The sequence below is a fragment of the Trichechus manatus genome, unplaced genomic scaffold, assembly GCF_000243295.1.
Source record: "Trichechus manatus latirostris isolate Lorelei unplaced genomic scaffold, TriManLat1.0 scaffold00027, whole genome shotgun sequence".
Classification (NCBI taxonomy): domain Eukaryota; kingdom Metazoa; phylum Chordata; class Mammalia; order Sirenia; family Trichechidae; genus Trichechus; species Trichechus manatus.
In genome coordinates this window covers 1,542,636-1,557,791 of record NW_004443963.1, presented here as the reverse complement: position 1 = coordinate 1,557,791, position 15,156 = coordinate 1,542,636, and the positions used below count along the sequence as shown (strand labels likewise).

The window sequence follows — 15,156 nt, the reverse complement described above, 5'->3', positions numbered from 1 at the left end:
ACACCCTATATCCATTCACAGAAAAATGTTTGTTGTTCCTCAAACACTCCATCCTGTTTCATGCCTTTGTTCTTTTATATGTACATTGCTCTCTTCTTGGAATATTTTTTTCCCCTTACCTACCTGGATGAGTCTTATCCTTCAAGACTCATCTCAAGCATTTTCTTCTTTGTGACCAACCCTCATCACTTACCAACCCCCATCACTTACCAACCCCACCCCATCCTAAAGATCGAGCATTCTCTTTTTTAAGAGATACTGTTTACAATTATTTAAAATGATCTAATGATCTGCTATCTTCACTAGGCTGCAGGCAAGGACTGCATATCCTCTGTACCCAGATAGTGTCTGGCAAGAAGTGGACTGCTGAAAAAATCAATTATTCAGTGAATCAACACCCAAACATGTCAAAAAAGCCTTCTCAAATATGTGAGAGAGATGAATGAATGCCCCATCTTACATGATATCATCCCTCATTTATTATATATTAAAAATATTTGTTACAAATATCATTTTCTGTTCCAGTCCCCTGAGATCCTCATGGGTGCCTTGCATGCTTCTGACTTTGAGAACTATGCTGAAAGTCTTTGTTCTAAAGCAAGAACATCAGGAAATATAACTGGCATGAAGAAGTGGTAGAAAATCTTCCTCTTCCATTGACCAATATCCCTTTGAAGTAAAACAAAATTCCAGATTGCCTGCCATTGATTCATTTATCCACCCATTCCTTTCCTTTTCTATTTATCTATATGCCATTGAAGTAAAACAAAACCTCAGAGCACATACCATATAATTCATATAGCCATCCATCCATCCATCCACCCATCCAAAATGCTTTGAAACTCTCCTGCACTGTGCTAGGCACTCCTCAGGCAGGTGAGAAGCAAAGGGAAAATCCACCTCTAAACCAGACTCCAGATGAATAGCACAGAGGATTTTTAGAAACTATTCTGTATGATACTGTGATGGTGGATACATGACGTTACGCATTTATCAAAACCCATGGAACAGAATAACACGAAGAGTGAACCCTAATGTAAACTATGGACTTATGTTAATAATGATAATGTATCAATATTGGTTCATCAGTTAATAAATGTTCCATACTGATGCAAGATGTTAATAATATGGGAAACTTGGAGCAGGGGAGAGAGGGAATATATGGGAACTCTGTATTTCCTGCTCAATTTCTGTAAACCTAAAACTGCTCTATTCATTAAAACACACCAAAAAAAAAAAAAAAAACCCTCAAACAAACACTTGTTTAGGAAACTTCAAAATGAACAATATAGACATGGAGAAAGTTTAAAATACGAGTGGAAATGTCAGTTTTCATCTGTTCTTTTTCTTTTAAGAGAAAACTCAAGTCCTGATCACTGAATTAACATTATGTCCTTCTTGGTTTCTATTTCCTGTGGAGGATTTAACTAGAATTCTGAGGCTGAGCTGTGAGTTTTATATCTTCTTCAGTAATTCTTTTAATGTTCAGATAATGTGGCTGGGTTGGCATCAACCTAATCCATGGGGACCCAAGGTTTGGCTATTTCAGAGGCTTGTTGAGTTGCTTCCCTTGCATTAGACTGATCTTGATTAGACTGATCTTGATTAGACTGAGCATTATACATGTTGATGTGGAACATCTATTCTTTGATTTTTCTTCTCTCTTTTCTCCTCTAGAGTTCCATAGACTTTAACTGATTTTCTGTTGCTGAAACTTGCCCCCATTTTGTACTCTCTGTAACCCCTTGGGAATGGCCCTTTGCTTTATGTTTTCTCAAAAGCAGCAGCCTATTTTTTAGAAATCTATTACCCCTTTGCTCCCCTCAGATAAGTCATTTTTCCTGAGGCTTTCTCAATGGTTGGAGCAGGGAGAGCTGGGAATCCCTGAAGTCCTGCTGAGAGCAAGGCTGGGAAAGCCTGCTTTATGCTCTTTGTAGAGGCTGCTCCTCTCTCGGTTAGTCTTTGGCGTGCTTTTCTCTCCTACCACCTACCCATCATTCCTTAAACACTCAGCACTTTAGCAATTCCTCACAGTTTCTTAACCAGTATTTCCCCCTACATATCAAAAGTGACAAATTACTGCTCAGAGAGAGTCAGACAGAAGAGCCAGCAAGTGGGCTGCTAGGTGATGTGGCTTTTCCTGGGGCAATGCGGTGATCTGCTGAAGAAAGAGGAACTAAGGACTGAACTGAGACCAAAAAACCACCTCTCTTTTCCATAGGGAATAGTGTAGACCACTTCCTCTGTCTGCTGGCTACATGCAGGGAGCCTGCAGAGGGGTTGGAGTACTCGGAATTGGCAGAGCTAGAAGATAGGAGCCTTGATCTCTGAACACCATAGAAATGGTCATTCACTGAATACACATAAGAACGAGCCTTCTATTGTCTTAAGCAGCTGCAATCTCTGGGATTGTTTGTTATAGTGGTCAGCTTACCCTGACTAATACAAAAGGGATATGAACATTCACAGGACTTTTAGGGGAGAAGGGCACTAGCCTGTTCCTCCCATGTGCCAAGGAATCAGAGTCGTGCATGAAAAGGCTCTACCACCACTGCACGTCCTTAGTAAGACAAGGGCTTCAACAAGCAACACTCACTGGTGGATCCTTTGCTGGCTGAAAGGGGCAGTGTAGCAGTCATTCTCCTCCAGGTCTGGCAGTGTCTCCTTGTCCAGCCTCATTGGCTTCTTAGGTAACCATCTCCGAAACCTGCTTATTTGTTTATCGATCCTGTGGTACATGAAAAGCAAGACCAAAGGGTACAGCAGGTCAGCATTGCCCCAAGACACAAAAGGGAAGTCACCGCAGAGCCATATCATGACACCACACACTCCAGGCACTCCCACGGCACCCCTGACACCCCCATTTAATGGATGAGAAACCCGAGGCCCCACCAGAAGAGAAGCAAGGTCTCCCAGTAAAGAAAAGAGTTGAAACGCCAGTGTTCCATCCAGTTCACCAAACGGCCTCCATATAATTGTTTCTAAAATAGCAGCCATGATTTTTATGTCCACCCACATGTCAATAATGAGCAAGTAGTCAGAACAACACTGGGAGGCTCTAAAAGGAAGGTGGCAGTCCCTTAAGAAAAGTAGCAGAGACCTTAACTCCTTTTGTTCTGTGGCTTCTGGAAACTCATGCTTGCAAAACCTCCCCCTCTGCGAGCAGGGAAGAGCTCTCACTGTAGTTAGCTATGGAGGGGCTGACAGCACATCCCAGTGAGATGAGTATGCACGGGGTCTGATGTATGATTTGCTTCCTGCCTCCCACACCTTCCCCAGCGGCCTCTCAGCAGACAGCCAGCTCTGGGGCTTTCATTGCTCTCCTTTCAAGCTGATCTCCAGTTCTCGTGGGCTGGGGTGTCATGAGCACACATGTCACTCTGGCCAGTGCACACACTGATGCCAAGTAAAGGAAAATAACAGTGTAAAAGTAGTTTTCAAGCCACAGTTTCCTCCCTGGGTTCTTCCCCATCCACTCTGTCCCTCTGATTTCAGCTGATAAAAACATCTGGTTTCCAAGTGATCAGATTTTCAATTGTTGTTCACAGCAAGCCACTAGAAGGTGCACAAAGCACACTAGACTTTCAAATGATTACGCTACTGCAGGTATCCATACCACTGGAAAAAAAGTTTTTTCCAAGAGCAGATATCGAACAGTGTCTCTCTGAGGTTGATGGAACGGACCTCAGACTGAACAAATATCACTTTACACAATGCAAATGAGACTCATGATGGCCCAGATCATGCCATTAGTAAGTAAAGCCAGGACCAAAATACAGATTGCAGACTCTTGATTTTAGGGATTGCCCTATAAAAGTAGTTGATAATAGCGATCTCCACTTAAGGGCTGTAGAAGGAACGAATTCCTTGGGAGAGGAAATGTGAAAATGTCTTCTAATTAAAAACACATGGAATTTGGGTATGTTTTTTCCCCTCAATTAGAAAAAAAATGTACACAGCAATTTATGCTTTTCAGGTGTCCCTGGGGGGCACATGGTTAACATGCTCAGCTGATAACCAAAAGGTTGGAGGTTTGAGTCCGCCCAGAGGCACCTCAGAAGAAAGGCTGGGCTGGCGATTTACTTCTGAAAAATCAGCCACTGAAAACTCTGGGGAGCACAGTTCTACTCTGACACACACAGGGTCACCATGAGATGGAGTTGACTTGACAGCAGCTGGACAGACAGATGGAATTTATCATTTTCAGTGAAACAGCTGGAGGGATACTTTTTATACAACAAATCAACTTCAAACTGAAAGATGGTGGTGAGCTCCTCTTTCACCACCTGCTTTATTCTCAGCATTGTTCCTGTCTCACCACGACCCCAACTCTGCCTGCAGGTGGCCGCTCTTTTTCAGAACCCCTAAATGTTCAAACTGGAAAGAATTGCACAGCTGCTCCAGGCCCGTCCTCTCAACCTCACCCCCACCTCCCCATACACACACAGAAGTACCGATTCTACCCAGGGTCATACAGACAGGAAATAGTAGTAGGTTGGAAGGACCCAAAGCAACAAGCAGGGCTCTGAAGACAAAGGAGTAAAAGCTCCTGTCTCCTCCATCCTTCACCTTCCTGGTCCTCCTTTCCCTAGCTATCCCTTTGAAGACACTTAAAATACAGTAGATGAGCAGCTTCAGAGAGGCAGTGTGGCGCAGTGGTTGACAGCATGAACTCTGGGGCTGGATGGCTATATTCAGACCCTGGCTCCGTAAATATCAGCAGGTTACTTAACTTTGCTGTGCCTCTGTTTCCTTATCTGTAAAATGGGCAGGATAATAATGCCCAATTCATAGGGTTGTTGTGAGGATTAACTGATTAATACATACATAACGTCTCTAGAACAGTGTTTGGCACACAGTCATCACGGGCTTATTATTACAATTTTCTTTTTCCTTTTTTCTAAAAGTAAGAGTTTGAGCAACCAGCTTGCCTTTTAACAGTTTTGTCTTTTTGCTTCAGAGTTAATTGTGCTTGACTAGCATCTATCACTTGTCCAAGTTCAATGATGTAGTCTTTAAATGGACTCATAAACTGAACTTCCTAGGCTAAACTGCTGGTCTTCCCAGTGGTTCTTGGCTTTATTTTGTCTGCTTGCCTTAAAACTCATTAACAAAAGAGGACACTGGCCCAAAGGTTTTTTTTATAATACAGCTTTCACCTCCGACACATCTGCAGTCTGTAGCACTAATCTGATTACACTTTGCCAAGCTGAAATTCTCACAGAATCTAGGCTCTACGCGCAACGACTATGAATTAAATCCAGCAGGGTACAGCGCTCAGCATACCCGTGGATAAAAACAAATAGGGCTATACTCTATGGGATAAAATGGCAGCTGTCAACAACCAGTTTGTGGCACCACAATTTAAATTAAACAGTGGTAAAGTGGTAAATGTGGTAAAGTGAGAACAGAGTAAGGTAATAAAAAATGATTAATTAATTAAAAATGAGAGAGGCAAAAGGAAGTGAGGGAGGAGGCTTGGCATGGTTCAAAGAAGCTGGGATTTGTAATCAGGAAGCCCAAAACCTGGCTCTGTTGTTTATTACCTTTGTGACCTTCTCTAAGCCACTCACCTTTCTGGGCCTTATTTTACAGGATTATATAATGGGGTAATAGTGATGATAGCAATATCTGACTGTTACGGGCTGAATGGTGTCCCCCCCAAAATATGTGTTGGAATCCTAACTCATATCTGTGGATGTAATACTCTTTGGAAATAATGTTTTCTTCATTATCTTAATGTGGCCTTATCAGTATAGGGTGTGCTCTAAGCCTAATCATTTCTGAGTTATAAGGAGTAGCATAAACACTGAAGACAAGCAAGCACAAACAAGGGAAGATAGATGCCACATGGAGATTGCGAAGGTTGCCAAGGAACCAAGGAATGCTGAAAGAAAGAAGCATCTTCCCCAAGGGCTGACAGAAAGAGCCTTCACCTAGAGCTGGTGACCTGTATTCAGATTTCTAATCTCCTAAACTGTGAGAAAAAGAAACTTCTGTTCTATAAACAGAAAACACTTGCTGTATTTCTGTTACAGCAGCCAAAAAAACCAAACCAAACCCATTGCTGTTGAGTCGATTCTGACTCATAGCGACCCTATATGACGGAGTAGGACTGCCCCATAGGGTTTCTAAGGCTGTAATCTTTATGGAAGTAAACTGCCACATCTTTCTCCCATTGAACAGCTGCTGGGTTTGAATCAGTGACCTTTTAGCTGGCAGCTGAGCGCTTAACCACTGCACCACCAGGGCTCCTTGTTACAGCAGCAAAAGGAGACTAAGACAGTGACTGACCAACTTCACGGGGTTGTTAGGAGGCTTATGAAAGAGGGTGTGTATGAAATGCTTTGGAGAAGCTTCCAGACTTGCTAGGCAAGGATTATTAATATCTTCTTGAGGCTATGGAGGCTAATGTAAAAGTGATGGAATGCAGATGAACTAGCGTTTTTAAACACAACAGTGGAAGAAAGATGTTCTAAATTAGATCTTTAAAAAACAACAAATCCTGAGACCCTGACTGGGTGGGGATGGAGAACGTGAACTGGTCTTCACTGGGACGGCTCAAGCAGAAGCATGTGGATAAAGCTTGCCTTATCCAGGTTCCATCACACACTCCAGTCCACGCCGTGGTCTTCACAATGACAGAAACAAATGCTCAGATGTGGTCAGCAGTTTGTGTCTTCTTGTGGTTGGCAGAATGGCCCCCCAAAGATGCCCACGCCCTAATGGCCAGAACCTGTGCTTATGTTACTTTACATGGCAAAGAGGACTTCGCAGATGTAAGTAAGGTGAGGGACTTAAGATAGGGAGGTTGTCCTGAATTACTCAGGGGCGCTCAATTTAATCATAAGAGCCCTTTAAAATCAGAGCGCTTTCTCTGGCTAGAGGTAGGGGCGATGAGGCCGAAGGGGAAGATGGAGAGATTCAAAGTTTGAGAGGGACTCAACTGTCATTGCTGGCTTTGAAGATGAAGGGGCCTTGGGCCAGGAAATTTGAGTGGCCTTGGAAGCTGAGAATAAACCTTAGCCAACAGCCAGTAAAGATACAGAGATCTCAGACCTACAAATGCAGGGACTGAATTGTGCCAGCAACCTGAATGAGCCCAGAAGGGGATTCTATCCCAGACCCTCCAAATAAGAGCCCAGGTGGGTCAACATCTTGGTATCAGCCTTGTGAGACCCAGAACAGAGAAGCCAGTGGAGCCTGCACAACCCACCACCCACCCTGACTTCTGACCTACAGAACTGTAAGACAATATTTTTGTGTTGTTGTATGCCTCTAATTTTGTGGTAATTTGTTACAGTGGCAATAGGAAACTAACAAACCAAAACACCAGTTGCCATTGAGTCAATTCCGGCTTACGGCGATCCCATGTGTTTCAGAGTAGAACTGTGCTGCATAGGGTTTTCAATGGCTGTGATCTTTCAGAAGTAGATTGCCAGGTCTTTCTTCCGAGGAGCTTCTGGGTTGATTCAAACCACCAACATTTCGGTTAGTAGCTGAGTGCTTAACTGTTTGTGCCATCTAGGGATTTCATAGGGAATGAATACACCTCTTAAAAGAGGCTTGGTCTGATTCATCCCTCAAGACTTGGCCATGGCTAGCCAGGCTCCCACTGAGCTAAGGCTGACGTTTCACCGCTGTTCCCACTGCCCAGAAGGGTGGCTCAGAGAACAAGGGCCTATTTCTCTGTGGTAAGATGAGTGCTCCCCTGGGCCATCCTGCCATAAGCACACTCCTATCTCCAAACCACCACTCAGACATCATTGAAGATCTCTTCATGGTACAAAAACCACTGGGCTGGAAAGCATAAGACTCAGGTTGGACTCTTAATTCTGCCATCACACAACAGTATAGTCTAGGGCAGGCCTTTCATCCTGACTGAGCCTTAGTTTCCTCATCTCTAAAATAACAATTGACCAGAAGCTTTTTAAATACTATGTGTTGTTGGTAATTTGGGCAATAATATTTTAATTATATCACTCCAAACAAACTTAACAGAGAGCTTCCCTTTCACAACACACAATGGATAACATTTAGTATATAATGGTGGACTTTGGAGTCAGCCAGAGGTGGGGTCACACCCTAGTTGTACGGCTTGTAAACTGTGAGTGAGATGCTGGGCAAGTGATTGAACCCCTCTGAGCCAACAGTACCTGATGCACAGGGCTGTGGGGAGCACTAAACAAGACAATGAATATCAAGTGCTTGCACAATGCGTGGTACATATAAATCCCGTTGCCTTCAAGTTGATTTTGACTCATAGAGACCCTATAGGACAGAGTAGAACTGCCCCCTAGGGTTCCCAAGACTATTATCTTTATGGAAGCAGACTGCCACATTTTTCTCCCATGCAGTTGACCTTTGGGTTAGCAGGCTAGCGCTTAACCACTGCACCCTCAGGGCTCCCTGGGACATACAAAGTGTGCTGTTAAGGGGTGGCTGCTAGGATGAAGAAAGTAATGATGACAATGACCATGAACTTCCATGTAAAGCGTTCTCTTCCCAACAGAAATTCAAGGCCTGTGATTCTCATTTGTATATTGAGGTCCTCCCATGATACAACTACTAAATGTCCCTAAACCTGCAATCCTGAAATTTATTTAGAAGTTTAAGAGTCAGGAAACCAGCTAACCAGAAAGCCTCCCATTTATCTCTTCATTATACAAGTGGCGCTTACTTATTAAAGCTTCCACTGACAGGGAAAAGCAAAGAGGGAACATTGGCTTAATGATTTAGCATTGATTTTGGTTGGATACACTGTCACTCTGTTCCATTTCTGACATTTTCTGAGCAAAAGCCCACTTACAGACTACACGGCAGATCAATATAGAGAAGAAGGATCACTGACTTGGGCATTTCTCATCTTGACTTGTCAAGTTAATACCTGGACTAAAAGGTGAATTACTGTACTTTTATGGAAAGTTGTTTTGATGGTTAAGTTCAGGGTTCTCCTCTCCCTACTTACCCTCCTCCCCTCAGCATGCTGCTTCATGGCAGGTGGGTTTCCAGGCAGCTGGAAAGAGCAGGCAGCACAGCACAAGTATATGGGCACAGACTTGCTAGCTCGGTGACACCATCCTGTGTGCCTTGGGAAGGTTCTGCTTAACCTCTTTGACCCTGGTTCCCTCAGCGGGGAAGGGGAGACAATCATTCCCACCTGGCGAGTGGTGACGATTAACAAAAAGGACACATGCAAAGTACTTCACTCCTAACATGCTAACCCGTCAGTTGTTATTTGTTGTTAGGTGCCATTGAGTCAATTTCGACTCATAGCGACCCTATAGGACAGAGTAGCACTGCCCCATAGGGTTTCCTAGTTGTAATCGTCATGGGAGCAGATTGCCAGGTCTTTCTCCCACAGAGCTGCTGGGTGAGTTTGAACCAACAACCTTTTGGTTAGCAGCTGAGCTCTGAAATGTTGCACCACCAGGGCTCCTTCAACCTGTCAGTAGACCTTTGTAAATTTCCTCCTGTGCACAGAGTCCTGACCTGGATGCTTTGGGTGTACCCTGAGGAAGCAAGGACAAGGTCCTCTCCTTTGAGACACTAACAATCCAGGAGAGGAATCTGTACTAATGACAACTTAATTAGATGCAATTAAATGAAAATAGGCACACTTCAGAGACATCTGCTTTTCCCTAGACCAGTCTATTATAATAGCATCATGTTTCCATCTGTTAGATTAGATTTTCTGGGATGATCTGCCCAGAGGGAACCTACAGAGTAGTTTTTTTTGGTCTAAATGGAGGCATCACACAGCCCTACACTGCAGTAAATGAAGTCCTCCTGGACTGGTAACAGTTAGACAACAGGAGGCTTGGGTTTCTTTTTCCTTTTCTTGGAGCCAAGTCCCCCTGTGTTCATAGCCTGTCCCTGGATAGGAGCTAGGGATCTTTGGAAGTTAATGCAATTCTTTTAGGTCACGAGGCTACTATTTGGGACACAGTCTAAATAGCTTACTGAAGAGTCAAAAGGCTTCGGACCATTACATATATTAATTTTTTAAAGCAGGGATGGAAATATACAACATTGTCATTTTGCCTGTCTGCTTATCTGGTAAGACTGTGACTGCACCGAATGTATAATGCAGTAGTGTGTCCACAATTTACTGTGCCATGCATTGAAAAGGGTGACATTAAGCAGGATGTGAGCAGGAGGAGGGGCTTTGTAGTAGTGAGACTTCTGCTACCAGCCACCCACAACGATCAGATTTGTTGCTTTGCAAATACATCCTCTACAGACTTTATCTGTACTATTTTGTGAAGGCCAAAAAAAAAAAAGAAAAGAAGAAAGATGATAATTCCCCTTCCTTACTGGATAGGTAATTTATAATGCCCTTATCCTTGCCCAAAGATAAAAGTCAAAGCAGCATTTAATAGACCCAGTCCGTGTATAAAAAGGGCATTTAGTCCAAAAATTTTATGTCTGAACTACATGAGTGAGTTTTATGGGAATGAGGTGATTTTTCAAAATAGAGATACCTGTGAAAAGGTGTTTACTTTCTCTGCCTGCTAAGAAACTTGACAATTTTTAATTCATTTCTTTTAGGCTTAAAGGAGAAAAATTTGTTCTGGGTGCTTTCACGGATTTATCAAATTAAACATCATTTACACAGGTGAAAATAAAAGTTAAATGAAATATCCATATTTCACATGGTATGGGAGCCTGGTGTTAAGAGTCGGCTGCTCATCAAAAGGTTGGCAGTTCGAATCCACCAGCCATTCCTTGGAAACCCTACGGGGCAGTTCTACTCTGTCCTATAGCGTCGCTATGAGTCAGAATCGACTTGATGGCAACGGGTTTCGGCAATGGGTTAGTAAGGTATAAGAATGTTAGAGTACTGTAAGTCAGTGTTTTATTACCAGTGTACTAGCAGGATAGCAAGTTGTAGACATGCCCTTCAATTTGGAACACCAAGGGTGGGTTAGGAAGAGACAGGTGCTCTTCATCACTCAAATTAGTCTGTTCTGAAGAGAAATGAAGAAACACAGTAGATATAAAATTTTACTACTAAATGCATTTTAAAATGTACAACCAGCCAACAGGGTTCAGTAAATTACACCACCACAGAGATGTCCGTCATTTAATTCTAGGTGCTAAGAAATAGATCCGTAATTTAAGAGGCCATTTGGAATAAAAGTGTCATATAACCATACTTAGCATTTCCTTTTCCTTTATTTTGACTCAGAATCTTCCAGTGCCTAAATTCTTCCTTGGTTGCAACTTACGCACTTGAAGCAGCATCATTTTTTTAGGGTAAAGATTACTGGTTAGTAAGCTATTCTTCTAATTCTAGAAGCAAGAATTTCCGAAGCTTTTATTCACTGAAAACATCTCCTCTACACACAGGGACTATGTAATGATGTCATATGTTCACAGTCTTCTCTGCCTCCCCCCTCCCTCTTGGCTGGTTCTTAATCCTGTCCCCTCTTGCTCCTTCCTCTACCATGAAATTCATCAAGGTAGTTGTATTAGCGAACCGTCACTGCTTCCTCTTCCTCAGGACCTCATCAGTCCTCTGTCAGTTATTTGGTTTCCATTACTCCACTCTATGCCTGTGGTTCTCAAAATGTGGTCCTAGACCAGCAATATCAGCATCACCGGGGATCTTGATAGAAATGTAAACTCTTGAGTCCCACCTCAGACTCAGAATGAGAAACTCTGAGGATGAGGCCAGTAGACTGTATTTTAAAAAGTTCTCCAGATGATCCTGATGCACACTAACAATTGAGAACCACCACTCTATGGAGACTGCTAACAGGAGGTAACCAACAATGACTAACTATTCACAGTCCATTCTCATCCCACATTTTTCATCAGAAGCTGAAGAACACCTCTCCATTCATGGTGCCTGTGACACGGCACTCCCTTAGTTAGCCTTCCACTTCTCAGACTGTTCCTTTCCATCCTCCTCCCATGGCCTCCTGTCCTCGCCACATAGATTTCCCCAGGGAATTGTCATTCCCTCTTCTCTTTACAGTTTACACCTTCCCCTGGGAAATTCCATCCACTCCCATGGCTAAAGTCATGACTTCTACACTTTTGACTTCCAAATAGATTCTCTAGCTTTTTATTATACTTCATCTGCTTTGCCATCATTTCCAAAGGCCTCCAGGAAACTAGCACCTCAAAGACCTAATATGAGTGATATTCCAGCATTCTTAAAATAAAAATAATTATCTCCTTTGCAACACCTGTATCTCTTCTGGATTCCCATTCTTCTGTTACCTCCAACAATATTTTACCCATCCCCTAGGCATGAAAATCTCTTTCTCCCCAACTCCCAATTTCCAGATAGTCTTTTTACCTATAATTTCACAGTCTTTCTCACATACTTTGCTGTTTTTGCTCTGTAGACTGTTGTTATTATTGTCTGTCCAGGGGGCAGAATAATGATCAAAGGTTGAACACTACAAAGAGAGAGATTGTGGCTTATTTTAAGGAAGAACTTCCTAGCAGTCAGAGCTACCCACAGATAGGTTAGAGAATTCCCAGTCTCAAGGATGTTCAAAGATGGGCTAGCCAATCATATAGCAAAGAACCTATAGTAGAGGCTCAAACATTTGATGAGCTGTTGTACTTGATGACATTTGATGTCCCATCCAACCTTGAGATTCACTGGTTCCTTCTATTACCATTTTCTTTCAGGTCCTTGTTACCTACTGCTCCCCCATTATTTGAGCAAATGTTTCAGTTCAAGTTTTGTATCTGACACCTTATAAAGACCTGGTTTCTCTATGCTTTTCTTTGTGACCTCCTTCCCCCTCACTCCCATCCTCACATATGTGTATGGAGATTCATTCATTCATTTACTCCACCTCCTATGTGCTGGAAATATAGAATTGAACGAGCCACCTTTGTCTTTAAATACCGTTCAAATGGGGAGATGGACATTTTCATCATAGATTACAATACAGAGTGATAGGGGCATAGGGTGGCAATGGGAGGACAGAGAAGAAACATTGTCTAACCTGGTCAAAAGACCCAACCATATGGACTGAGTTTTGCAGACTGAGTAGGCATTACCTAGGTGAAGATGGGAAAGAACCTTTCAGAAAGACTACTATACGCAAAGGCAGATAGACCTGAGTGAGTCAAAGTGTTTGGAAACAATGAGTAGTTCAATACGGATGGAGCAAAGAGTGGTGGGAAGGTAAATACAGGTGAAGACATTTTATAAAGGGCTGTGCTTTAAGCTGAAGGCTTTTAATTTTATTTTGACACTATGGGGTAGCCACCATGTGACATGGTAAGATTTGCTCTTTAGGAAGATGACTGGTGGAGAGTTTGAAAGGGATCAGAACAGAGGCAGGAAGATAAATTGATGTAAGATAGGCAAGAGTTCAGCTAAGGCAATGACAGTGGGAATGGAGAGTACGGTATGGATTCTAGATGTATTCATGGGGCAGCATCTGTAGGACTGAGAGACCGGTTAGATGAGGGGTGAAACACTCAGAATGACCCTTCAGTTTTAAATCAGGTGACTAGGCGAGTAGTGGTGCCAAGGCCTGTACAGGGAATATAAATGTAGAAAACAACTACTTGGCAAGTAAAATCAGACCACAGTTAGTGGACTAGTCACTGGAGGACAGAAGAAAGGAGAGGCTAGAGGGATGGAAGACAAGTTCAGAAGCAGAAAGGGAACAGGAAGTATGCAAACACAAAGTTATGGTTATAAATATTACATATAATAATCACCAATAGATACTATTTATTGAACATCTACTACATACTAAGTACCATGCTAAGTGCTTTGCATACATTATCTCTAAACTTCACATCGACCCCACAGAGAAGGAATTAGTACCCTCATTTTACAAATGAGAAAAACTTTGGCTCAAAGACTTGACGTAATTTGCCTAGTCATCCAGTGCCAAGATTTGAACCCAGGCTTTATGGTCCTAAAGGATGTGGCGTTTCCCACCCATACGGACTTTAATGAATCAAGCTGGCTTGGCAAATTTGGACAGGAGTAAGACTACCCACTCCCCATCCTTTTTAACACCTGAAGTACACTGCATTCAACAGACTGAAACAAAATCACGCACAGACTTAACATTTCCACTGTGTCATCATCAGTTCGAGGAACATTCTTTTCATCTTATCATGCTTCCTTCACGTTTTGTTTGATTCTGGTTTTCATTCACTCCATCTATTATCAATCAAATACCTTAATAGGAAGGTGGAGGTGAGCCTATTTATAGGCCAGTGGTTCTCAAAGTATGGTCCCAGGACCAGAAGCACCAACATCACCTGGGAGCTTGTTAGAAACGCAAATTCTCCCATTCCACACCAAACTTGCTGAATCAGAAACTCCAGGGGTGGAGGCCAGCAATCTGTTTTAACAAGCCCTCCAGGTGATTCTGATGCTGGCAGAAGTTTGAGAACTACTGATAGAGGTAAAGTGTTATATCAGGCTTTTATGTGACGGGTCATATGTGTCAAGGGATATAATCTAAATCATGGTGGATCCAAGTGCTATATCTGCTGCCTTGTTAAAAAAAAGAATTGCTAATAAGGGTTGCTGCATAGGGAAATTTTGAGAAATTGCAGCATCTTAAGTTTCTTTGGATGTCAATTCTCACTCTATGCTTTGCTGAGTAGCACATATATTTGAGTAAACCCAATAAAATATATCACTGTTTTACTTATCACTCTGCATAGCATATGAACAGAGTGAACATGGATTCTAAAATCTCACAGAACTGAACCAACTATAGGATTTTCGGAGAAACCCAATGATTTCCCAGTTTAGCCATCAGCTCACTGGAAACATGAAACCAATTAAGATTTTGAAATTGGATAGCCGATGACCACAACAGAATCCCTGCCTTTCAAAACACAACAAAGAGAAACAAACTGTGGATACAAAGTAAATGCGATCTTCATCCTGTGAATCATTTTCAGGAGGCAATGAAAAGGGTAGGAGGGGCTCTTGAGTGAGGCAATACATCTACATAATTTATTAAAAAAATATTACTAACACAGGCAGGCCTCTTCCTTGGGGGCCCAGCAGTCACCTGCTTTGTGATAAAGTGACTGTTTGCATTTCAAACTTTCAAGGTCCATATAGGGGGAGAAAGAATTTGTGTGGAAAAAATAACATCCAGGCCAAAGGTGCTCTAAATTTCTGGAGTTTGTGGTAATTTATCC

The 15,156-nt window shown here is 42.5% G+C and overlaps 1 protein-coding gene across 3 annotated transcripts in view; it reads right to left on the bottom strand.

Annotated features, from left to right (window-relative positions):
- ANO4 (anoctamin 4) overlaps nucleotides 1–15,156 on the bottom strand; it is a 401,164-nt gene that overhangs the window by 162,270 nt on the left and 223,738 nt on the right. For all 3 annotated transcript variants that reach the window (XM_012554834.1, XM_004373749.1, XM_023728951.1), the window contains one exon: nucleotides 2,597–2,728. In XM_012554834.1, coding sequence (XP_012410288.1) covers nucleotides 2,597–2,728 — 132 coding nt within the window. The remainder of the gene's footprint in view (nucleotides 1–2,596; nucleotides 2,729–15,156) is intronic.